Source organism: Nycticebus coucang, chromosome 7 (assembly GCF_027406575.1).
Source record: "Nycticebus coucang isolate mNycCou1 chromosome 7, mNycCou1.pri, whole genome shotgun sequence".
Taxonomy (NCBI): Eukaryota; Metazoa; Chordata; class Mammalia; order Primates; family Lorisidae; genus Nycticebus; species Nycticebus coucang.
Genome location: NC_069786.1, coordinates 76,183,058 through 76,204,517, shown reverse-complemented (window position 1 = coordinate 76,204,517; position 21,460 = coordinate 76,183,058). Strand labels below are relative to the sequence as shown.

The window sequence follows — 21,460 nt, the reverse complement described above, 5'->3', positions numbered from 1 at the left end:
AGTTTAAAAGTAAGGTGCAACAGCTTCTGTTCTTCACTCTGCCACTCATTACATGGGTGACCTTGGACAAGTCATTTAACTTCTCTGGGCTCTGTTTCCTCATTGGTAATTATAGAGGCTAGGACTAGATTCATTCAACAGGTTTTAAGGGGCTCCTAATATGTGCTATGTTTTGGTGAGATATGAAAATATAAAAAGCAGCCCCTATCTTCAAGAAGCTAAAAGTTTAACAGAAAAGACATCTATAAAAACCAATGTAAGAAAAAAAGTGGTTTTAAGACCATTACAAAAATTTGTGTAAGAGTGCACTGGGGGCGCCTAAAGGAAAGTAGCCAGTCCTATGTGGTTTAAGGGGAAGAGAAGGAATTAACAAAGATTTTACACAGGGGATGCTTGAACTGAGTTTGAATGCCGTGGTCCAGATAAACAGGGGATAGAAAGTGTAAGAATGAGTCAGGTATCAAAGTTAATCCTTTATTCAGAAGACATACCATGAACAAATAAATAGACACTGTGGGGTCACCCAGAATTATGCGGTGTACTGTGAAAAGACAAAAGCAATCCATTTGTGCTTATATTCAAACATTCCATGGAGTAGGTTAACATAAATACCCAGGAGACTAAGAAATAAGGGCAGTCTATAAGCAGTAGCCATAACTAACCTGCAGTCAAAACTCATGCTAATTTGTTTTATTTTGAGTGTGTTTGTTACTTATCCCATCATGAGCACTGTCTTTAAATCACTTCAGTACTTTCTGCCAAATGTCTTCAAAGTATCTCTCCTTGATCCCATCCCATTCACTCCAGGCCGCTGTAAACTGGCTGCCACCCAGAACACACCAATAAGGTGGCTCTGGCAGAGGCCACTAGTGTCTTCCTAATGTCTGACTCCAAAGGACATGTGTCTCACTCCTCACCTTACTTGACACTTATGCTGTGTTTATGAAACCCCCCTCTTTTGTCCCCAGTGACATTAAGCATGCCCTGATTCTCCCTCACCTCTGTACAGTTGGTCACTGTCAGGTCCACTTTCAAACTCTATGCTCTTCAGGGTCAATTCGTCCACATACATGGTTTTTATAAGTAGGTGGCATCCATTCTTCTGGTCTGAGTCATGCTCCTATGCTCCAGAAATAAAATCTAAGTTTTTATTAGTCATTTGTACCTGGTCAGTTTGAGTTTGAGTTTACCCCCTCAGGCAAACTGTAATTCAACACATCTGAAACTGAATTCCTCTTTCCTTGGCCTTTTGTGAGCACAGACTCACATCTTGTCATACCCAAACCCCTGCATTCCTCTGTAGACATTGTAGCTTTTCTGACTTCCCTCTTATACATACCTCCTCACTCAAGGCTAAAACACATTTAATCCTCCAGATGTGTTGTACTCATTATAAACTCTCATGCTCAAAGGCCTTCTTGGGCGGCGCCTGTGGCTCAAGGAGTAGGGCGCCGGTCCCATATGTCAGAGGTGGTGGGTTCAAACCCAGCCCTGGCCAAAAAAAAAAAAAAAAGGCCTTCTTAATATATATATATAAAACAGATATACACATACAATTATTTTATTCATCTGGTTGAAATTTTACTGAAATTTTAGGCCTCAGTGAAATTCCAGTTACTTCCTCCAGAAAATTTCCTTGCCTCTGGACTCAAGTTGTTGAGTGCCTACATTTTGCACCTTACTCTATTATAATTCTTAACAGGGTGGGAGGAGGTGAAGAGAAAAGTCATAGGAGGATGATTTCACCCCCAGGGACATTTGACAATGTCTGGAGATATTTTTGGTTGTAATAGCAGTTGAGAAGCTAGGTTGGCATCTAGTGGGTATCTTTATACATACATCCCTGTAATAACAGTGCATACCCCCGCCTATAACACAGAATGATTTCATTCATAAAGTCATTAAAGCTGGGGTTGAGAAACCTGGCTCTATTGTAATTGCCTGTTTAATTCTCTCTCCCACTAGACTATGGGCTTTTGGAGAACAGAAACTGTGTCTTATTCACCAGTGTATACATGAGAAGTAGCAGATGGCTTGTCGTATATGATAGATGCTCAGTAAATATGAATATACAAACTGAGTGGATAGATTGATGGATGGTTTCCTATTCTAGCCCAGAAAGAACACTTTGCCATGTCTAGAGTATGGTCCTGGTACTCAAAATGGTTATTAAACAGCTCTGTGTGCCAAGCAGCAAACTATAGGAAAGGATGAAAATGATCATCCCCCTTTTCTTTAAGGAAATCTTCCAAAAAGCATTTCTGCTATACTTGATTATTCTTCTATGTAAATTCTTTAAGACCTGGCATCTTAGAATATAAAGGACAGGGATGTGATAGCATTTAAATAATAAATTTTACCACTCTACAACTAGCATTATTTTATGGCCTCTAAGTTTTTGTGTGTATGTGTGTATGTATTCTCAAATATATTTTAATATAGACTTGTAGAATTGGGGTGCATTAGTTCTGTTCCTCAAAAATTACTTTATTTTTAAAATCACATTATTTGTTGATAAGGCTTAGAAACAGATATCCCAAAAGAAATGAGTACACCCAATACCCATACTTATGTTTGTAAATACCATTCTTAATAAAAGAAACCAGAAATCCTTGAAGATTAGGGTTATCATCACCAAGAATAACCAGTAGATATCATATTGCTATCATCTATCCATCTGGTATCATGTAATAAGAAGGGCACTTTATGTCTGTGGTAGTCTTTAAAAAAAAAAAAACTATAATCCAGTCATGAGAAAAATATTAGATAAGTCCACACTGAAAGATATTTACAAAATACCTGACTAGTGCTCCTCAAACTTTTCAAGGTCATGATAAAAAAAGGAATGACTGAGAAACTGACACAGACCAGAGGAGACTAAGCAAGCTTTAGTCGTGTGATGGACAGAGAAAGGACATTGGTAGAAAAAAGCTAGTGCAACATAAATTAAGTCTCAAATTTATTTAATAGAAATACACTAATATTAGTTTATCTTTTTAAAATTTAGCCCTTCCACAATGTGTACATATATCAGAAGGTTACGTTGCATACTATAAATATACACAATTTTATTTGTCAGTTAAAAAACAACATTGGTTTCTTAATATTAACAAATTTATCATGGAAATATGTTAACATTAGAGGAAACAAGGTAAATAGTACATAAGAACTCTCCATATAACCTTGGTCATTTTTCTATAAATTTAAAATTATTCCAAATTATAAAGTTTATTTTAAAAATAGAAATTACTGGTACACATTGAGAACTTGTTCTGCGAATTTGTGTAGGCATTATCTACAGGAGATATATTTAAGTAAAATTTCCATGTGTGTAGGTACTTTGTCTAGTTTGTTCTCTGCTAGGAGTTCCAAAGGATACTACCAGGGGAAAATGCACACACAAAAACCTATTATCTGTTTCTGAGATATTGTGATTTTTTTCAGCGTATTATTCTGTAAATTGTTAGAGCATCCTGGTTATACCTCCTTTTCACAGTCCAGAAGAATCAGTGTATTTTTCTCTATAATTTTCCTAAATTGGAACATTTTATAAGGGATAGGTTTTAGAGAAGTTAGTATCTGACAGCCAGACTCTTCACTAGAAAAATAAAGGCTGATAGCACTGGTTGTAATCCAAGGAAATTGAAGCCTTTTAATAATCTTAAGAGATTAATAGATCAGGGATTAGAAATCTACACAGTTCTAATTTTCTATAAACCTGTCATTTTCCTCTCTATCAATATAAAAAAGATCTAATGGAAAAGTACTTGATTAAAATCCTAGTCTTATCACTTACTATCTATGTGATTATAAGGAAGTTTTTTAATCTTTAATCTCTATAAGTCTATATTTGCTCATAAAACTGGGATAGTAATACCTCACAATGTTTAAGCACAGATCTCTATTAATGAAAATAGAGGGTATATTATTGTAGTAAGAGCTCAAGAACATGGTGGCTCTCACAAGACAGAGGCTTGTTTCTCTCTCATCTAACAATCCAGCAATGGTATGAGAGCATTTTGGGAGTCCTTAATACTCTTATCTTGCTGCTTAGGCACCTCCAGTCTGCAAACCTTTTTTTGCAGGCTCAACTCACTACCACTTCCACATTCCAAGCTACAAGAAAGAAGAAATCTAGAGGAAACACACCTTCCCTTTTAAGAGCATGACCTGGAAGTTATTATTTCCACTTATATCTCATTGGCTAGAATTAACCATGTGATCCTAGCTAGTTGCGAGGGATGCTGGGAAGTGTTTAGTGGGAAACAATTTGCTGAGGTAATATTTCAGGTTTCATGGTACCTCCCATGGGCACCTGGACTAGTGCCTCACATGGAATAAATGCTCACCAAATGATGTTTTTGTAAAATCATCCGGAAGATAATTAATGTGAAAGGAAAAGGTAAGTAGAAATATTTTAACCAACATTTTACTTATAAATTACTCAGAATTAAGGGGTAGACCTTCCTTGGAGGCTATGTTTGCATTTGAAAACGTACATATCTTTTTGTAAATTAAAGCACAATTCCTAAGATATAAGATTTATAATTATTGTAAGGAAAGTAAACTGCAGAAATAATTTTTTAATTATTTTATTAAATTATTATTTAATTATTAAATTATTTAACTAAAAATAATTTTAATTTGCTTTTATTTGTAACAACTTTAGGAAGTTTATTTCCTAGCTCAGGAAACTCTGACAATTAAACTACAAAGAATACTGCCTTTGGTAAAAAAAGATAAAAGTGAACTATCTTACTAATTTTTAATGTATAACCTTATTTTTGGCTCAGTTGTAATTTTTTAAATCAGAATTTTACTGCTATCTGCTCTTTGAATGGATTCAGTTTCAAGCTCTTAGCAATAATTTACATTTAAATATGTAGGACTAGACTTTTATTGACATATTTTTATTTTTCATAGTTTGGTTTGATTGTTTTCCTTCTGATCTTTAGAACAGTTTTGTTCCAGAGAAAGTAGTTCATATTGAGCCTCATTCATGCTAACCTTGCCTAGGACCTTGTTACATTCTGTGGGCCACAACCCAAGGTTGTCAACCCCTCATGTGATTTATCAGACCACAGTGCTACCCAGCTGGCGCTGGACAGTACTCAGTTGGCCCCACTCTTTGGGTGACATTGGCAGCATGAGGGGTGAACATGATACTTGGTTATATTAGTTTGCTAGGCTGCCATAACAAAATACCACAGACTTGCTTAACAGAAATTTATTTCTCACAGTTCTGAAGTCTGAGATGTCCAAGAATAAGACTCCAGCCAATTCAGTTTCTGGTGAGGGGTCTCGTCCTCTCTTCCTGGCTTGCATATGGTCTACTTCTCTCTGTGTCCTCACATATCCTGAGGAGAGAGCTCTGTTGTCTCTTCCTTGTCTTATGATGGCACAAGCCCTGTTGGATTAGGGCACCACCCTTGTGTTTTAACCTTTATCACCTCCTCATATGCCCTCTCTCCAAATGCGGTCACATTGGGGAGTTGAGCTTTAAAACACAAATTCTGGGGTAACACAAACATTCAGTCCATATCATTGCTGTTCTTTTTATTTACCCATGATACCCACAAAGGGTAAATGTTTTCCTACGTTTGCCTTATTCCATCCTGGGCAATCTAACTAAAATTTCATATAGTAGAACAAAAGATTGTTCTCACAGCTTCCAAAACTCTCTTTTTCTAATGAGATCTTTAGTTTAATGTCAGTATTTGGCCACACAGAATACCCTGGGGATATAAAGTTTTAAGATATTAAAATATAATGAAATGATATTTGTAGTGCACGCTACAGTTTTCTTACTTACATTATCTCTTAAATCCTCGTGGTAACTCACTTGGTGAGAGTGATTGGAATATTGCATTGGTTCTATTTTACATATCAGAAAATTGTAGTCTATAGATGTTCTGTGATTTCTCTACAGTCTCCAGGGCTAATAATTCATTGACATTGAGAGTCCGTTTCAGGCCTTCAAGTTTCTAAACCACATTAGACCAAATATGAGCTGAATTTGGCTCTAGAATCAAATCACTAAAGTTTGGTTTCAATCCAAGTTCTATCACTTATTAACAGTAAGGGGCAAGTTATTTAACTCATTAAGATTCTTCAGTCTGTTCTGTGCCAAGCAAATAATTGGGCTACCTCATGGAATTCTAATGAAAATTAAATTATATAATGCATAGAAATCACTTAACTAGTACCCGCTACACAAAAAAATTATTAGAAATTTTTAGCTATTACTTTTAAGCACATATTCAATTCTTTTTTCTAGAATTTAACTTTGAAACTGAATTTATATATTTTATTGGGCTTCGGAATAAAATATTATTCAAACTGTAAGCTGTTGACTGATCTTAAAACACTTCACAAGCTTATAAGTGTTACAGAACATACAGTATTAATATTATTGAGATTTGAGCCTCTTAATCGTCATCTCAACAACTGTCTCTGTGTGCATATTTATTTATTTATTTATTCATATATTTATTCATGCCTAGTCAAGCAACAGATTAAGAAGCTAACAATTAGCAAATGTTCTAAACTGCTAGCAATTCTTGAAGCAAGCCAGTAGACTTTTTGACACAGTTATGTGGCTTTGGTTTGAAACCATTTAGTCCTCACTAATGAAAGAAACTGAATTTGGAATTCTCATTTCTCTTCTCATACTAGTATGCCAATAACAGTATTTGCTAATAATTATGATTAGACAAACATTAAAGAAGCAAAGATTTAGCTCCTTTTAAATTTGGTATAGTGAAAAGTCAAAGTAATAGATTTTTATTTTTTCCCATTAGCCAGATTTAATTTCCACTGAAATACGTATGTTTCAATTAGACTGATTCTACAAACCCAGCACTGAGGTCATTGTCATGTAGGCTTCTGTCAACTATGATGACTGGGACATGAACTCTTCTAATGTGCCTGGATTTGTCAGGTAATTTAACATGAACATCAGGGTAAATTAACAACACATATTTCAATTTGTTTTACAGATCAGTTCTGATTCTCATCTGGAATAGGGAATTTTCTACATTTCTAGATTTAATGTGTGTCTTTGTGAATATAGAAGGGAATGTTCCTATTTAAGTTATTAGTTCCACTTGAACTTTCATATTGGTGCTCAAATAAGCTTTCCTTGGGTAGAAAAAACTATACCAAACCAGAGTTAACACACTTGAAACAAAAGTTTTTTAGTAATGTAAATGTCATTATTTCTGATCTATGATCAACTAAACAAACAGCGAAGGGCCAGTGTGACTTTCAGGCTACAGAAACAGAGTCTAATAACTGTGAGGCAAAAGAACTGCTTCCATTAGGTTTGTAAGTTATTCAATTTTGACCACCCTGGTTAGGGATTAATAATCCTAATGATTTGGTTTGATTCAAAGTTATTCTGTCTGTTGTATCTGGATAGGACAACTATGAATACATGCATGAGTAAAGTCCATTGTGACATAAAATTATTTTCTTTCTGTGACTCATGGTCTCAGAATGACCATATACACGTGGACAGACACCACACACTTCCTCCCCATCCTCTCAATGGTTTTGATTTAGGAGGGAAAAATGAGTATATCTGCTACATTATTTTGTTTTTATATATAATCATTATGGTTTTAATATATGGTTTAACTTGTGGTATGTACTTAAAAAGGAGAGTTACTCATCACCTTGTGTATAACTCACTCACTGCCCTTGTAACATGTTTATTTTCCCAACTAACTTCTTAAGAGCAAAGGCAATGTTGCAAATGAACACAAGAACTGGGACATAGTAGATGCTTAATTAATATTAAGGATAGTTGGATAAATGGATTAGAGCTTATGAATGGAAGTCTATAGTAATTAAATGAGCAACATATGTAAATATAAATATTACATGAAGAATTTATCAATATACATATGAATGAACACACAAATACACATCCTACATTCAGAATACTGTCACTTTAAATTGTCCAGCCAATAGTAATAATACTACATATAATTATGTATTAAATAATGAGTAAAAGGTATAAATAATGGTACCCAGAGATGTGACTGCAGAGGAGATGTTCAGGCCAGGTCTATTGGAAGAGAAGGTGACCCGCCTGAGCAGTGTAAAGATGGAGTCTGTTAGTGGGGGACGCAGTTAGAGACCACTTTTGTATGGGGCCATCAGGGGTGGACATATTCCACAAGTTACCTGTCAGGTTAGGGGCTTTCAGCACAAATTTCTGGGGGGTGGGGCTAGCCTGATCCTTTGTGTCTTTGTTTTAGGAGAAGAGGCTGGAAAGAGTTTGTGTGTAGCTGCATTAGGCCTCCCAACATTGAGTAATTGCTAAAGCAGGAAAAAACTATTTTAAAACTTATTGGTTGCTTAATGTGAAAAAGGGATATATGTCAGCTTTAAAACATTAGCAATTAAATATATCATTCTAAGAAAACTTACAGAAATTCAAACACATTTAAATTTATCATATTCACACTTTTTTTAGATAAAGACAGTACAACCCACTAAACAATTATTTTATTCAATATTGTCTTCACTGTGGATATTACTAGTATTCATCTTAGGAATTGATTAAAAATTATGACATGTAATTATCCAAACTTTTATAAAAGGCAATTATAGTTTTTTCTGATAAGAAGTTATGCAATTTATAAAGTTTTAATAAACTCTTGAATCAACCTGCTGTTTTTCCCCAAGATCAGTAATTATAGAGGAGCACAGGTCCATTTGCCACATTTTTCTACTAGAAATATACTGGCATGAATGGGGAAAGTTTCTATTTAAAGTAGACGCTGGAGCTATATAATTAGAGAATTACAATGAGAGAGTTTACAGATAGAAAGGAACTACGTTCATGTATACTTTTTGACATATGCTATTAGAGAAGCATTATATCTCACCTATAAGGTTTATTTATCTGATATATAATCAACTTCATATTATCTACTCTAATTAGAATTAGAAGTACCTTAGAATGGAAAAAAAGAAAACTTGTTCAAATATCTCATTTTGGGAAGTAGCTTTGGCTTATTCTCTGTTCATCTTGGCCTTAAAACACAAGAGCCCTTCAGTCCACCTGGGCCTGGCTAGGCTGCTTATTGTCTCATGGATTGTTCTGAATGTTTCCTGCACAGTCTTAGTTTTACTCTGTTAGCCTACTAACATAGGGAATTTCTCCATATCATAAATGTTCATTTGTAGATAGATAATGATTAATCTCTACTGCTTCCAATATATTTTTGTATCCAGTTTTCTCCTGGATTCCTTATGTGCCATATGAGGACTGCTTAAAAGCCTTTATGAGGTTTTCCTCAAACCTTCTTCTCTAGCAAAAGAATCAGTCTTTATCACAAGGTACTTAATTAACAACTTCACCAGGTAGGCAAACGTAATAGTGCAGGAGAGATTACTAGAACAAGATAGTCAGTTGGAGTTATTTATGTTTATTGAATTGCCTGAATTTTTTAATCCCATGGTGAATATGAGATTAGAGCTGGGATCTAAACGCCTCTGGCCCTTTGCTCTCTTCACTTATTTATGAGTCTGTGCTATCAGTATCTTTTTGCCCCCAATTTTCTCTGAAATCATATATATGTGTATTAATAGAATATATTGAATTTATGAATCATGTTTAAGTTTGGTAGTCATTAAATGTTTGTCTAGCACTAATTGTATGTAAAATGATTGTGTTCGTATATAAAGATATTTACAACATAATGTAGTAGATATAGTCATGTGGAATATAAGTATGACAGCAACAGAGTGAAGGAATACTTCTCTCAGCTTTAGTGGGTCAAAAGAGAGATACCCTCTTTTAAAGATGGATAAAAATAGGCTAGACAAAGTAGGGCAGGAAAGCAAAGGATCAACAGGAGACAATCACAGAGATGTGAAACAGCATAATACATACATAGAACTATAAATAAATGTAAGCTGATGCAAATTTTGAGACAGAATGGTGAAAAACAATGCTCAGATGGTAGTCAGGGGTCTCAACATTGAAGACCACATAGGCCACGTTAGTGTAAATGATCCAGTGGAAGTGAAGCTCCATAGGGGTATTGTTTAGGGCACTTTGTACATAGATCTGGGTCATAGGCCCTAGCCTTCAACAAGTATGTGGTGAATGAATGAATGAATGAAAGAAAGAAAAGGATTTAAAGCAGAAGAGTGATGTAGTTCAATTCTGGTTTTAAGTATATTGTTCTGGCAGCAGCGTGAGAGATGAATCTAAGGAGAATAAAATTGGAGAGAAGGAGACCAGTAATGGTGGGACAGGGTGAGGTTCTGAATTAGGGCAGAGGTCAGTCAGGGGCATAGAAACTAAAGAATACAAGGGGAAGAGTTGTCTAGGGGACAGAAAGTTTTTGTACAAAACTTTAAGTGTATTTCAACTTTTACTTTTAACAAGCCCAAAGAAAATTCTAGTCAGTTTTTAGTGAGAATCTTATAGCACTTCACTTCCCCTTTTAAAAAATTATCTTTTTAATTTTAATGACACCAAAACATTTGGTCACAACTATTTATTCTTCACTTATAAATTTGGTAGGGAGAGAAATATGTAAATCCTCTCCTCCCTTTTGCTTTACTTTTTTAAACTGATATTCTTCCCCTCAGTCTGGCTTTCTGCAGTGAAAAGGGAAGAATCAGCTACGCATGGAACCTTGCGCCCAGACAAGTGGCCTCTGAAAACTTCTTCACTTTGCTCAGGAAATGCTTGTAAGTGAATTAACAAAATGTGCCATGTGCATACCATGGAGTACTATTCAGCCTTAAAAAGGATGAATTAATGCCTTTTGCAGTTGTATGGAAGGAGGTGGTGACCACTATCCCAAACAAAGTATCTCAAGAATAAAAACAGGTACCGCATGTAGTTTCTAATAAACTGGAACTAAATGATGCATGAATAAGTGCACAGACAGAAGGAAAAGTCATTGAAAATGAAGCAGGGGGTCAGGAGAAGGAAGGGTCAAAAATTCACATGAACACTATTCGGGGGATGGGCACATTTATAACCTGGACTCAAGCCATGTATCAAAAACATTTTTACTCCCTTAATATTTTGAAATAATTTTTTTTAGAAGAGCAATACTTGGAGGTGTTAAGAGAATTCCAAATAAGCAGTATTTCTTCTTCTGTTTCTCAATCTGATTTTAACATTTGGTAAGGAGCAAGACAAACTCAACCAAACAAAGGGTCATCCTTCATTTGAACCTAAGTTCAAATAATATTAACTTTAGCTTGTAATCAGAGCAGTATAAGTAATATGAAAATATCAAATTCTAGTATATTAAAGAAATCTTATTAATTTTTTCTTACTATTGACACTCATTTCCTCTTTTAAATATATTTTTTATTGTCATAAGATATTTCTTCAGGATAAGCAATTTTATTCTGTCACATTTCAAAGTAAAATCTCTGAGCACAAATGAGTTTACTTTTAGACATGGTTATGGACATCCAGTTGGCAATACCCAGCAGGCAGAGCACTGAGCTCTGACTAGCAAAGAAATGTTCCCCTAAAAAAAAAAAAAAAAAAGAAATGTTCCCCTAAGAGGCATCCCTGGGTAGAGACCACAAGATGAACAATTTGAATACCTGAGTAACATCTACATATACAGAACCAGAAGAAGAAGAGCAATTTTCAAAAAAGAGAGAACAACTTATATGAGAGGTGGCTAAAGTCAGGGGTAAAGAGAAGTTCAAGAAAGAAAGAATGAAGAGAGAAGCAGAGCAAGATGACTGAATAGAAATCTCCAGCAATCATGTCTCTGAACAAATACCATTTTCAATAACTATGTAAGCAAGCACCTTTAGAAGAACCAAAAACTCAGGTGAGCTATCACACTACCGAGATTTGACATTATATCAAGGAAAGAGGCACTGAAGAGGGCAGAAAGGACAATCATGTATTGCCTATGCCACTTCTTCCCCATTTCCTGCCAGTGTGACACCAGCATACCACGTGGAGAAAGAATCTGGGTGTCCAGGGGAGAGAGGGTGAAGTGATTGTGGGACTTTGCATTGAAATTCAAGGACTTCCTGGAAAAAGGTAACACACAATAGGATAGAATTCTGCAGGTGCCTATATATGCCTATTTAGGATAGCCCAGGCAGAGGTAAATCCTCCATACCAAAACCCAAGATGCAGCTAGCCCCACCAACAGCTGGCATAAAGAAGTTTAGAATCTGAACTAAATTTGTAAGGTAGTTAGGTCACAAAGACTGAAGTCCTTGGGCTATTACTGTGGCTGTGCTGTCTCAGAGCCAAGTGGATTTGGGGTGCACATAACCCAGTGAAATACTAGCTATGGCAGCCAAGCCAGTAGCTGACATGACACCTGTCTACCATTTCCAGTTAGTAGAGCTCAAGGAGAGTCTTCTACCACTTAGGAAAAGGAAAGGGAAAAATTCAGAGGACTTTATTTTACAACTTGAGTACCGGTTTAGCTGCAGTAAAATATAAGACCAAGCTGACTCCTAAAACCCCTGAGTCTAGGCCTCAGTCCCTGGGCAGCATTTCTAGACACACCTGAGCCAAAAGGAAACATGCTGCCCTGAAGGGAAGGACCCAGTCCTGCAAGGATTCATTACCTGCTGACTAAAGAGATCTTTGGCTTTAGTGAATGAACTTGAGGTAGTCAGACTTCAGTTACTGGACTGGCTTCAAGTGTGACCTGGCACTGGTGGCTATGAGGGAGTGCCTACATCACTCATCTTCCAACTCCAGCATCCTTACATGGAGAGGGAGGGAAAATAGAGAAACTTTGCCTGGTAATCCATGGAATTCTCCTTTACCACACCCAAGACCACAAAGGCAATACCACCAGAAGTCTGCACAAGTGATAATGTTAGGGGGCTTGAGGCACTCCCAGTTCTGATACAACTACAATGACCAAAGATTTAGATCACAGCATTCAATTACCTCTGAATATCTGGAGAGCCTTCTCAAGAAGGGCAGATTCAAAAAACCCAGACTGTGATGATTAAAATAAATATCTAACTCTTCAAAGCCCATATATAGACAAATATCACAAGCATCAAGAACGTCTAGGAAAACATGACCTCACCAAACAAACTAAGTTCTGGAGCAATGGAGATATGTGACCTTTTAAACAAAGAATTCAAAATAGCTGTCCTGAGTAAGGTCAATAAACTTCAAGAAAATACACAGAAAGAATTCAGAAGAATATCAGAAAAATTTAACAAAGAAAATGAAATAATTTTTTAAAAGTCAAGCAGAAATTCTGGAGCTGAAAAATTAAATTCAATTGAGAAACTACATAAAGTATAAGAGTCTCTCAACAGCAGAATTGACCGAGTAGAAGAAAGAATTAGTGGTCTTAAAGATAGGCTATTTAAAAACACACAGAGGATAAAAGAGTAAAGAATAAAAAAGAATGAAGCATGCTTAAAACATCCAAAAAATAGCCTGAAAAGGACATATCTACAAGTTATAGGCCTTAAAGAGGAAGTAGAGAGAAATATTAGGGTAGGTATATTCAAAGAAACAATAACAGATAACTGTCCAAATCTAGAGAAAGATATCAATATTCAGGTACAAGAAGACCATAGAACACCACACAGATTTAACTCAAAAAGATTGCCTGAAGGTATTTAATAATCAAGCTCCCAAAGGTTGCAAATTAAAAAAAAAAAGTGCTAAGGAAAACAAGAAAAAAAAAATAATAACACCTAAAAAAAGCTCTAACCAGAGGCATCCAATCTTTTGTTCCCTCTACTGCACATTGGAAGAATAAGAGTTGTCTTGGGCCACACATTAAATATACAAATACTAGGAAAATCTGATTAACAACAACAACAACAATAAACAAACAAACAAAAAAATCCATGCATACTTTTCATATGTCCAAAACCACAGATAAGCAAAAAAGTTCATCCAAAATCAGCATGCTGCTAACAAGCTGCAGGTTGGAAACCCCTGCCCTAACACATCTAACATTGGACTTCTCAATGGAAGCCTTATAGGCCAGGAGAGAGTGGCATGACCTCTTTTAACCCTAAATATTATGTCCTCCAAAAATACCCTTCAAACATGAAGGAGAAATACTTTCCTACACAAAAAAAGTTAAGGGATTTTATCGACTCCAGGCTTGTCTTACACGAAATACTAAAAGGAGTTCTTCAATCTAAGAAGAATGTTCGTGAACAATAAGAAATCATTTGAAGGTATACAACCCCCTGTAACAGTAAGTACACAAATTTAGAATGCTCTATTACTATAAATACACTGTATAAAACCACTTATGTCTTGATTATGAATAGTAAAAGAAAAGCCTATCAAAAATAACTACAACTTTTTGAGAGACAAATAGCATAAAAGATATAAATAGAGATAAAAAAGGTAAAAGTAGGTATGAATGGAGTTAAAGTGCAGAATTTCTGTTAGATTTCTTATTGTTGTTTGTAAGCAGAATTACCATATGTTTAAAATAATTGGTTGTAAAATGATTTTTGGAAACCCATGGTAACTTGAAATCAAAAACCTACTACAAATACACAAAATATAAAAATCAAGAAATTAAAACACATCACCAGAGAAAATCACTTTCAATAAAGAAAGATGAGAAAGAAGGAAGACAGAAAGAAAGTACCATAATGAAATCAAATAACAACATGGCAGAAATAAGTCCTTATCTATTGATAATAATGTTGAATTTGATGGTATAACTCTCTAGTCAAAAGTCGTAGAGTAGCTGAACAAATGGAAAACATAAAAGAGCAGCAGTAACTATACTTTTGGACAAAATAGATTACAAGAATACAACTGTAAAAAGAGACAAAAAAGGTCATATATAACAACGAAGGGGTCAATTCAACAAGAGGAATTTAACAATTCTAAACATATATATACCCAACAGTGGAGTACCCAGATATAAAAAAGCAAATATTATCAGAGCTAAAGAGAGAGCTAGACCCCAATACAGTAATTGTTGGAGACCTAATCACCCCACTTTTAACATTGGACAGATTATATGCACATACATACAGAACATCAATAATGAAATATAAGACTTAATCTGTAGCATAGAGCAAATGGACCTAATAGTTATTTACAGAACATGTCATCCAATAGCTGCAGAATACACATTCCTTTCCTCAGCACATGGATCATGTTCAAGGATAGACCATAAGTTAGGCAACAAAAGAAGACTTAACAAATTCAAAACAAAATTAAAATCATACCAAGTATTTTGTCTGACCACAATAGAATAAAACTAGAAATCAATAACAAGAGGAACACTGGAAATTATACAGCAGATGTAAATTAAACAATATATTCCTAAATGACCAGAGGGTCAGTGAGAAGATTAAGAAGGAAATTTAAAATTTTCTCTTTCTTTAAGGCTGCATAATATTCCATGGTGTACATATACCACAATTTATTAATCCATTCGTGGATCGATGGGCACTTGGGCTTTTTCCATGACTTAGCAATTATGAATTGGGCTGCAATAAACATTCTGGTACAAATATCTTTGTTATGATGTGATTTTTGGTCTTCTGGGTATATGCCCAGTAGAGGGATTACAGGATTGAATGGCAGATCTATTTTTAGATCTCTAAGTGTTCTCCATATCTCTTTCCAAAAGGAATGTATTAATTTGCATTCCCACCAGCAGTGCAAAAGTGTTCCCTTTTCTCCACATCTGCGCCAACATCTCTGGTCTTGGGATTTTGTGATATAGGCTAGTCTCACTGGAGTTAGATGGTATCTCAAAGTAGTTTTGATTTGCATGTCTCTGATGATTTACCTCTTTCATGTTTACATGGATGGAGCTGGAACATATTGTTCTTAGTAAAGTATCTCAAGAATGGAAGAAAAAGTACCCAATGTACTCAGCCCTACTATGAAACTAATTTAGGGTTTTCACATGAAAGCTATAACCCAGTTACAACCTAAGAATAGGGGGAAGGGGGAAAGGGAGGGGAGGGAGGGGGGAGGTGGGTAAAGGGAAGGGGATTGGTGGGATTACACCAGCGGTGCATCTTACAAGGGTATATGTGAAACTTTGTAAACAGTCTGTGAAGCTAGTGAATGATGCCCCATGAATATATCAATGTACACAGCTATGATTTAATAAAAAAATAAATAAATAAAATAAAATTTTCTCAAAACAAAAATGAAAACACAACATATCAAAACCTATGGATAAACAGAAAGCAGTAAAAAAAAGAAAGTTTATAGCAGTAAGTGCTTACATCCAAAAAGTAGAAAAGCTTTAAATAAACAACCTCATGATGCATCTCAAAGAACTAGAGAAATGAAGCAAACCAAACTCAAAATGAATAGAAGAAAATAAACAATAAGGATTAAAGCAGATGTAAATTAAATTGAAATCAGAAAAATAAAAATTAATGAATTGAAAAGTTGTTTTTTAGAGAGTATACAAAATTGACACACTGTTGGCCAGACTAAGAAAAAATAGACAAGATACAAATAAATAAAATCAGAAATGGAAAGCAGACATTATAACTGATATTGCAGAAATCTACAGGATCATTACAATCTACTATGAGCAACTATATACCAATAAAACTGAGTAGAAATGAATAAGTTTTTAGGCACATAAAACCTACCAAGATTGAACCATGAAGAAATCCAAAACCTGAACTAGTAATGATAAAAGCTGTAATAAAATTCTCCAGTCAAAGAAAAGCCCAAGATCTGACGGCTTTATTGCTGAATTCTACCAAGCATTCAAAGATGACCTAATACCAATCCTACTTAAACTATTTCAAAAAATTGAGAAAGAGAGAATCCTGTAATCTCATTCCATGAGGCTCTGATCCAAATCAGGATACAAGAACAAAAAGAACAGGTGAATAACTTTGATAAACATACATGAAAAAATTCTCAACAAAATACTATCAAACCAAATTCAGTGACACAAAAAAGATTATTCATCATGATCCAGTGGAATTCATCCTAGGAATGCAAGGATAGTTCAACATACATGCATCAGTCAATGTGATACATCATATCAACAGAACAAAGGACAAAAATAATATAATTTCAATTGATGCTAAAAAAGCATTTGACAAAATTCAATATCCCTTCATAATAAAAACTTTCAAAAACCTTGACATAGAAGGAATTTGCCTCAACATGATAAGCACCATAGATGACAGCCACAGCAAGTATCATACTGCATGGGGCAGGGGTTGGGGAAGCCTTTACTCTAAGATCAAGAACAAGACGAAGCTGGTCACTTTCACCACTCTCCCTTAACAAAATTCTGAAAATTGTAGTTTGAGCAATCAGATAAGAGACAGAATAAAAGGTATCCAAATTAGAATGGAAGAAGTTAAGTTATCTTATTTACAGATAATATGATTTTATATCTAGAGAGACCTGAAGACCCTACAAAAATTGTTAGAACTGATACATAAATTCAGTAAACTTGCAGTATACAAAATCAGTATACAAAAAATCACTAACATGTCTGGGTGCCAACAGTAAACAATTAGAAAAAAAAAAACAAACAAGAAAACAATCTCATTTACAATAGCTACAAAGAAAATACCTAGGAATAAGCTTAACCAATGAAGTAAAAGATCTCTAAATGAAAACTATAAAATGATGAAAGAAATAGAAGAGGACACACAAAATAATGGAAAGATATTCCATGCCCAAGGACTGAAGGAATCAATATTGTTGAAATGTCCATACTACTCAAAGAAATTTACAGATTCAATGCAACTCCCATCAAAATGTCGATGACATTCTTCACAGAAATAGAAAAAATATCCCTAAAATTTATGTGGAACCACAAAGGACCCAGACTAGCCAAAGCCATCCTAAGCAAAAAGAATGGAATAAAGCTGTAGGAATCACATGACTTGACTTCCAGTTACACTACAGAGCAGTAAGTACTGACATAAAAGCAGACAGACTATGGAAACAGAACCAAGAAAATAGCTCACTATAGTTATGTGGATTAGTCTTTGACAGAGGTGCCAACAACAAACAGTAGGGAAAGGATATTCTCTTCATTAAAAGATACTGGGAGAACTAGATTTCCACATGCAGAGGAATAAAACTAGACCCTATCTGTCACCAAATATAAAAAAAAAATAAAAATCGATTAAAGGCTCAAATATAAGTCCTATAAATATGAAACTACTGAAAGAAAGCACTGAGGAAACATTTCAGGACGTTTATCTGAACTCAAAAATTCTTGAGTAATATCCCCAACATACAAGCAACCAAAGCAAAATTTGACGAAATGATTACAAGATTAAAATCTCTTACACAGCAAAGGAAACAATAAAGTAAAGAGACTACCCACAGAATGGGAGAAAATACCTACAAGCTACCTATTTGATAAGGGATTAATACCTAGAGTATAGTAATACAAAATGCTCAACAGCTCAATAGGAATAAAATCAAATAATCCAATTAAAATTTGGGGAAAGGATCTGAATAGACATTTCTCAAAAGAAGACATACAAGTGGTTGACAGATATATGAAAAAATTCTCAACATCATTAGTCATCAGAGAAATGCAAATCAAAACTACAAACAAATATCATCTCACCCCAGTTACAATGGTTTTTATCAAAATTTACAGGGAATAATGAAGGCTGGTAGGGATGTGGAGAAAGGAGAACCCTTGTAGGCTGATGGTGGGACTGTAAATTAGTGTAACCACTATGGAAAACATATGGAGGTTTCTCAAAAAACTGAAAATAGAACTGCCATGTGACCCAGTGATCTCACTGCCAGGCATATATATGTATATATCCAAAATTGAGTGTATTTAAAAGATATCTGCACTCCCATATTTATTGCAGCACTAATCACAATAGCCAAAATTTAGAATCACTCTAAGTGAATGGATAAAGAAATTGTGGTATATATACATACTGGAATATGATAGAGCCAAAAAAAATAGCATGAAATCTTGCCATTTGCAAGAATGTGGATGTAACTGGACATGTTAAGTGAAGTAACCAAGCACAAAAGATAAATCTTACATTTTCTCACATGTGAGAGCTAAATATTAAAAACAATTTATTTCCTAGAGACAGACAGTAGAATGATGTTTACTAGAGGCTGAGATGGATAGTAGGGAGGTAGGATAAAGTGGGCATGGTTAATGGGTACAAAAATATTTAGATAGAATGAATAATATTTGATAGAACAACAAAATGACTGTAATCAATAATAAGTTGTGGTAAACTTTAGAACAACTAAAAGAGTGGAATTAGAATGTTCCTAACAGAAGAAATGATAAATATCTGAGGTGATGGATACCCCAATTACCCTAATTTTATTCATTCACATTATATATCGATATTAAAACATCACATGTACCATGTAAAGATATACAACTATTATAAGTACATAATAGCAGACAGACAATGGAAATATTATAAATACATAATAGTTTATAGGTAAAAAAAATTTTTTTGTTGTTGCCCTCAATAGAGTGCTGTGCCATCACAGCTCACAGCAACCTCCAGCTCTTGGGCTAGGGCAATTCTCTTGCCTCAGCCTCCCAAGTACCTGGGACTGCAGGTGTCCATCACAACACCCAGCTATTTTTGTTGCAGTTGCCACTACTGTTTTAGCTGGCTGGGGCCAGGTTAGAACCCGTCACCCTCAGTATATGGGGCCAGTGCCCTACCCACTGAGCCACAGGAGCCACCCTGAGGTAAAATGTTTTTTAAGAATAGTACAATAGTGGGGGTGATAAGAAAGCAAGTAAAACATTGCATCTCAATGGCACTCCAATCTTACCTAACTCTTCTGAACCATGAGAGAAGACAGTAGGTAATCACTGTTGTAGTCATACTTACAGATGTTCACAATGTATGCCACATGAAGAATACAATTTCCTCAGTGTGCAAGTATGACTTTAGATTAGATTCCTTAGTATTGCTTTCATCTAGTTTGCTTCTAGCCTTTGTGGCTTTTAATGGTCTTTTCCTGTAAGTAGCTGCAATTCATTTGACTATAATGCAAATGTTTCAATATTCGTTATGTTAGTGGTTACCCAGCATATTTTACCACTGTTTACTCAGGAATACATTTTAGCACACTCTACTCCTTGTTTAGAATGAAACAGAAAAATACCTTGCTCAGAGCAAAACAGAAATAGTTTAGATTCTGCTTCCGTGGACTTTCTACTTTGTTGTTTGCACCAAGATGACTCCTAACAGAAAAGTTCATTTAATTGTCGTGAGCAAGGACAATGATGTCTCTCTGATGACTACCTGTGTCAGTTTTGATCTAAATTTTATCCAAAGAAATGTACAGTTCTGTTTTTCCCCAAATAGATTCCAGTTCAGCTATATTTTCCCCACTTTAAAATGTACTTTGTGTGTAGTATTCAAACCTTTTAATCCAGAAATGAGTAGTATTTCTATTAAAGCACTCTCATTTTGTTAATTTTTATTTGCCCATTCCTCCTGGGTAAAGATTTCATTAATGGATCTTAAATGGCATTACAGTAAAGGAGTGATTTAAAAAATCATTCCTTTTGGTTCACAAGGATGCAGTTCTGTGTGAAAGAAAATAAGATGAATCTTATAATAAGGCTATACTTTTATGAAGTGAATGTCAGAGCTCATTATAAACATTGTTTTATGTGGCATTTTGGTTAACTTGTTTTTATTCTATTTCTTATATTCACAAAAGAACTGAGGTACAAAAAAATTAAGATTTTTATCCAAAGCCACATAGGCATTACATCTGAGTAACCTTGGCATTGCTGACATACAACTTGCCTTTTTCTTCTGAGATTGCTTAAAATATTAATGAAGCTCTTGAAAGCTTTCTCATCTGTTTTTCATTTTTCTCTTACATAGTATTGATTTCTATTTTTTAACTTCAAAAATTCATATAGCACAATTGTTAAAAGTAACTCTCTAAAATTGAGCATTTAACCCATTTTTGATTTTTAAAAAGACCTAATTATACATATAATATAGCTAATAATACAAACCAAATTCATCAATATTATACAAAATTACAAACTTTACTTTTGGAAAATTGGTTTTCAAGAACTGTACTCATCCTTTCATTCTTTGTTTTCCTGGTAGCTGTGAGCTTCACAAAGAATTGTTAGCATATCAGTTAATGTTTGGTCTGGAAAAATAAAAATGAAAAATTGCACTCTTCCTTTTATGTAAGTCTAAGTGCTATTGTTTAAATTTTTCTTTCTGAAATTTCCCATGTAAAATTCTTAGAGATTGAGAAAAGACTATAATTCAGATCTGTTGATAACAGTGTTAATCCAGATACACTGTGAAATTCATGTATAAAGTTTGAGAAGACGTATGAGGGCAGACATGAATTAGCCATTCCTAAGTCACTTTCCTCACTTTTTAAGCATCAACATTAATAGGTTAATATCAAAGACTTGACAGTAGACTCTTGAAATATAGACTCGATCCTGATTCATACTGTAATATTTTAGACAACTAAAAATCA

At 34.7% G+C, this 21,460-nt stretch overlaps 1 protein-coding gene across 6 annotated transcripts in view; it reads left to right on the top strand.

Annotated features, from left to right (window-relative positions):
• ZNF385B (zinc finger protein 385B) overlaps nt 1-21,460 on the top strand; it is a 459,310-nt gene that overhangs the window by 311,678 nt on the left and 126,172 nt on the right. Inside the window, exon 2 of one of the 6 annotated variants that reach the window (XM_053596742.1) lies at nt 10,615-10,716. The exons of the other annotated variants lie outside the window; for them this stretch is intronic. Coding sequence (XP_053452717.1) covers nt 10,615-10,716 — 102 coding nt within the window. The remainder of the gene's footprint in view (nt 1-10,614; nt 10,717-21,460) is intronic. 6 annotated transcript variants of the gene reach the window in all.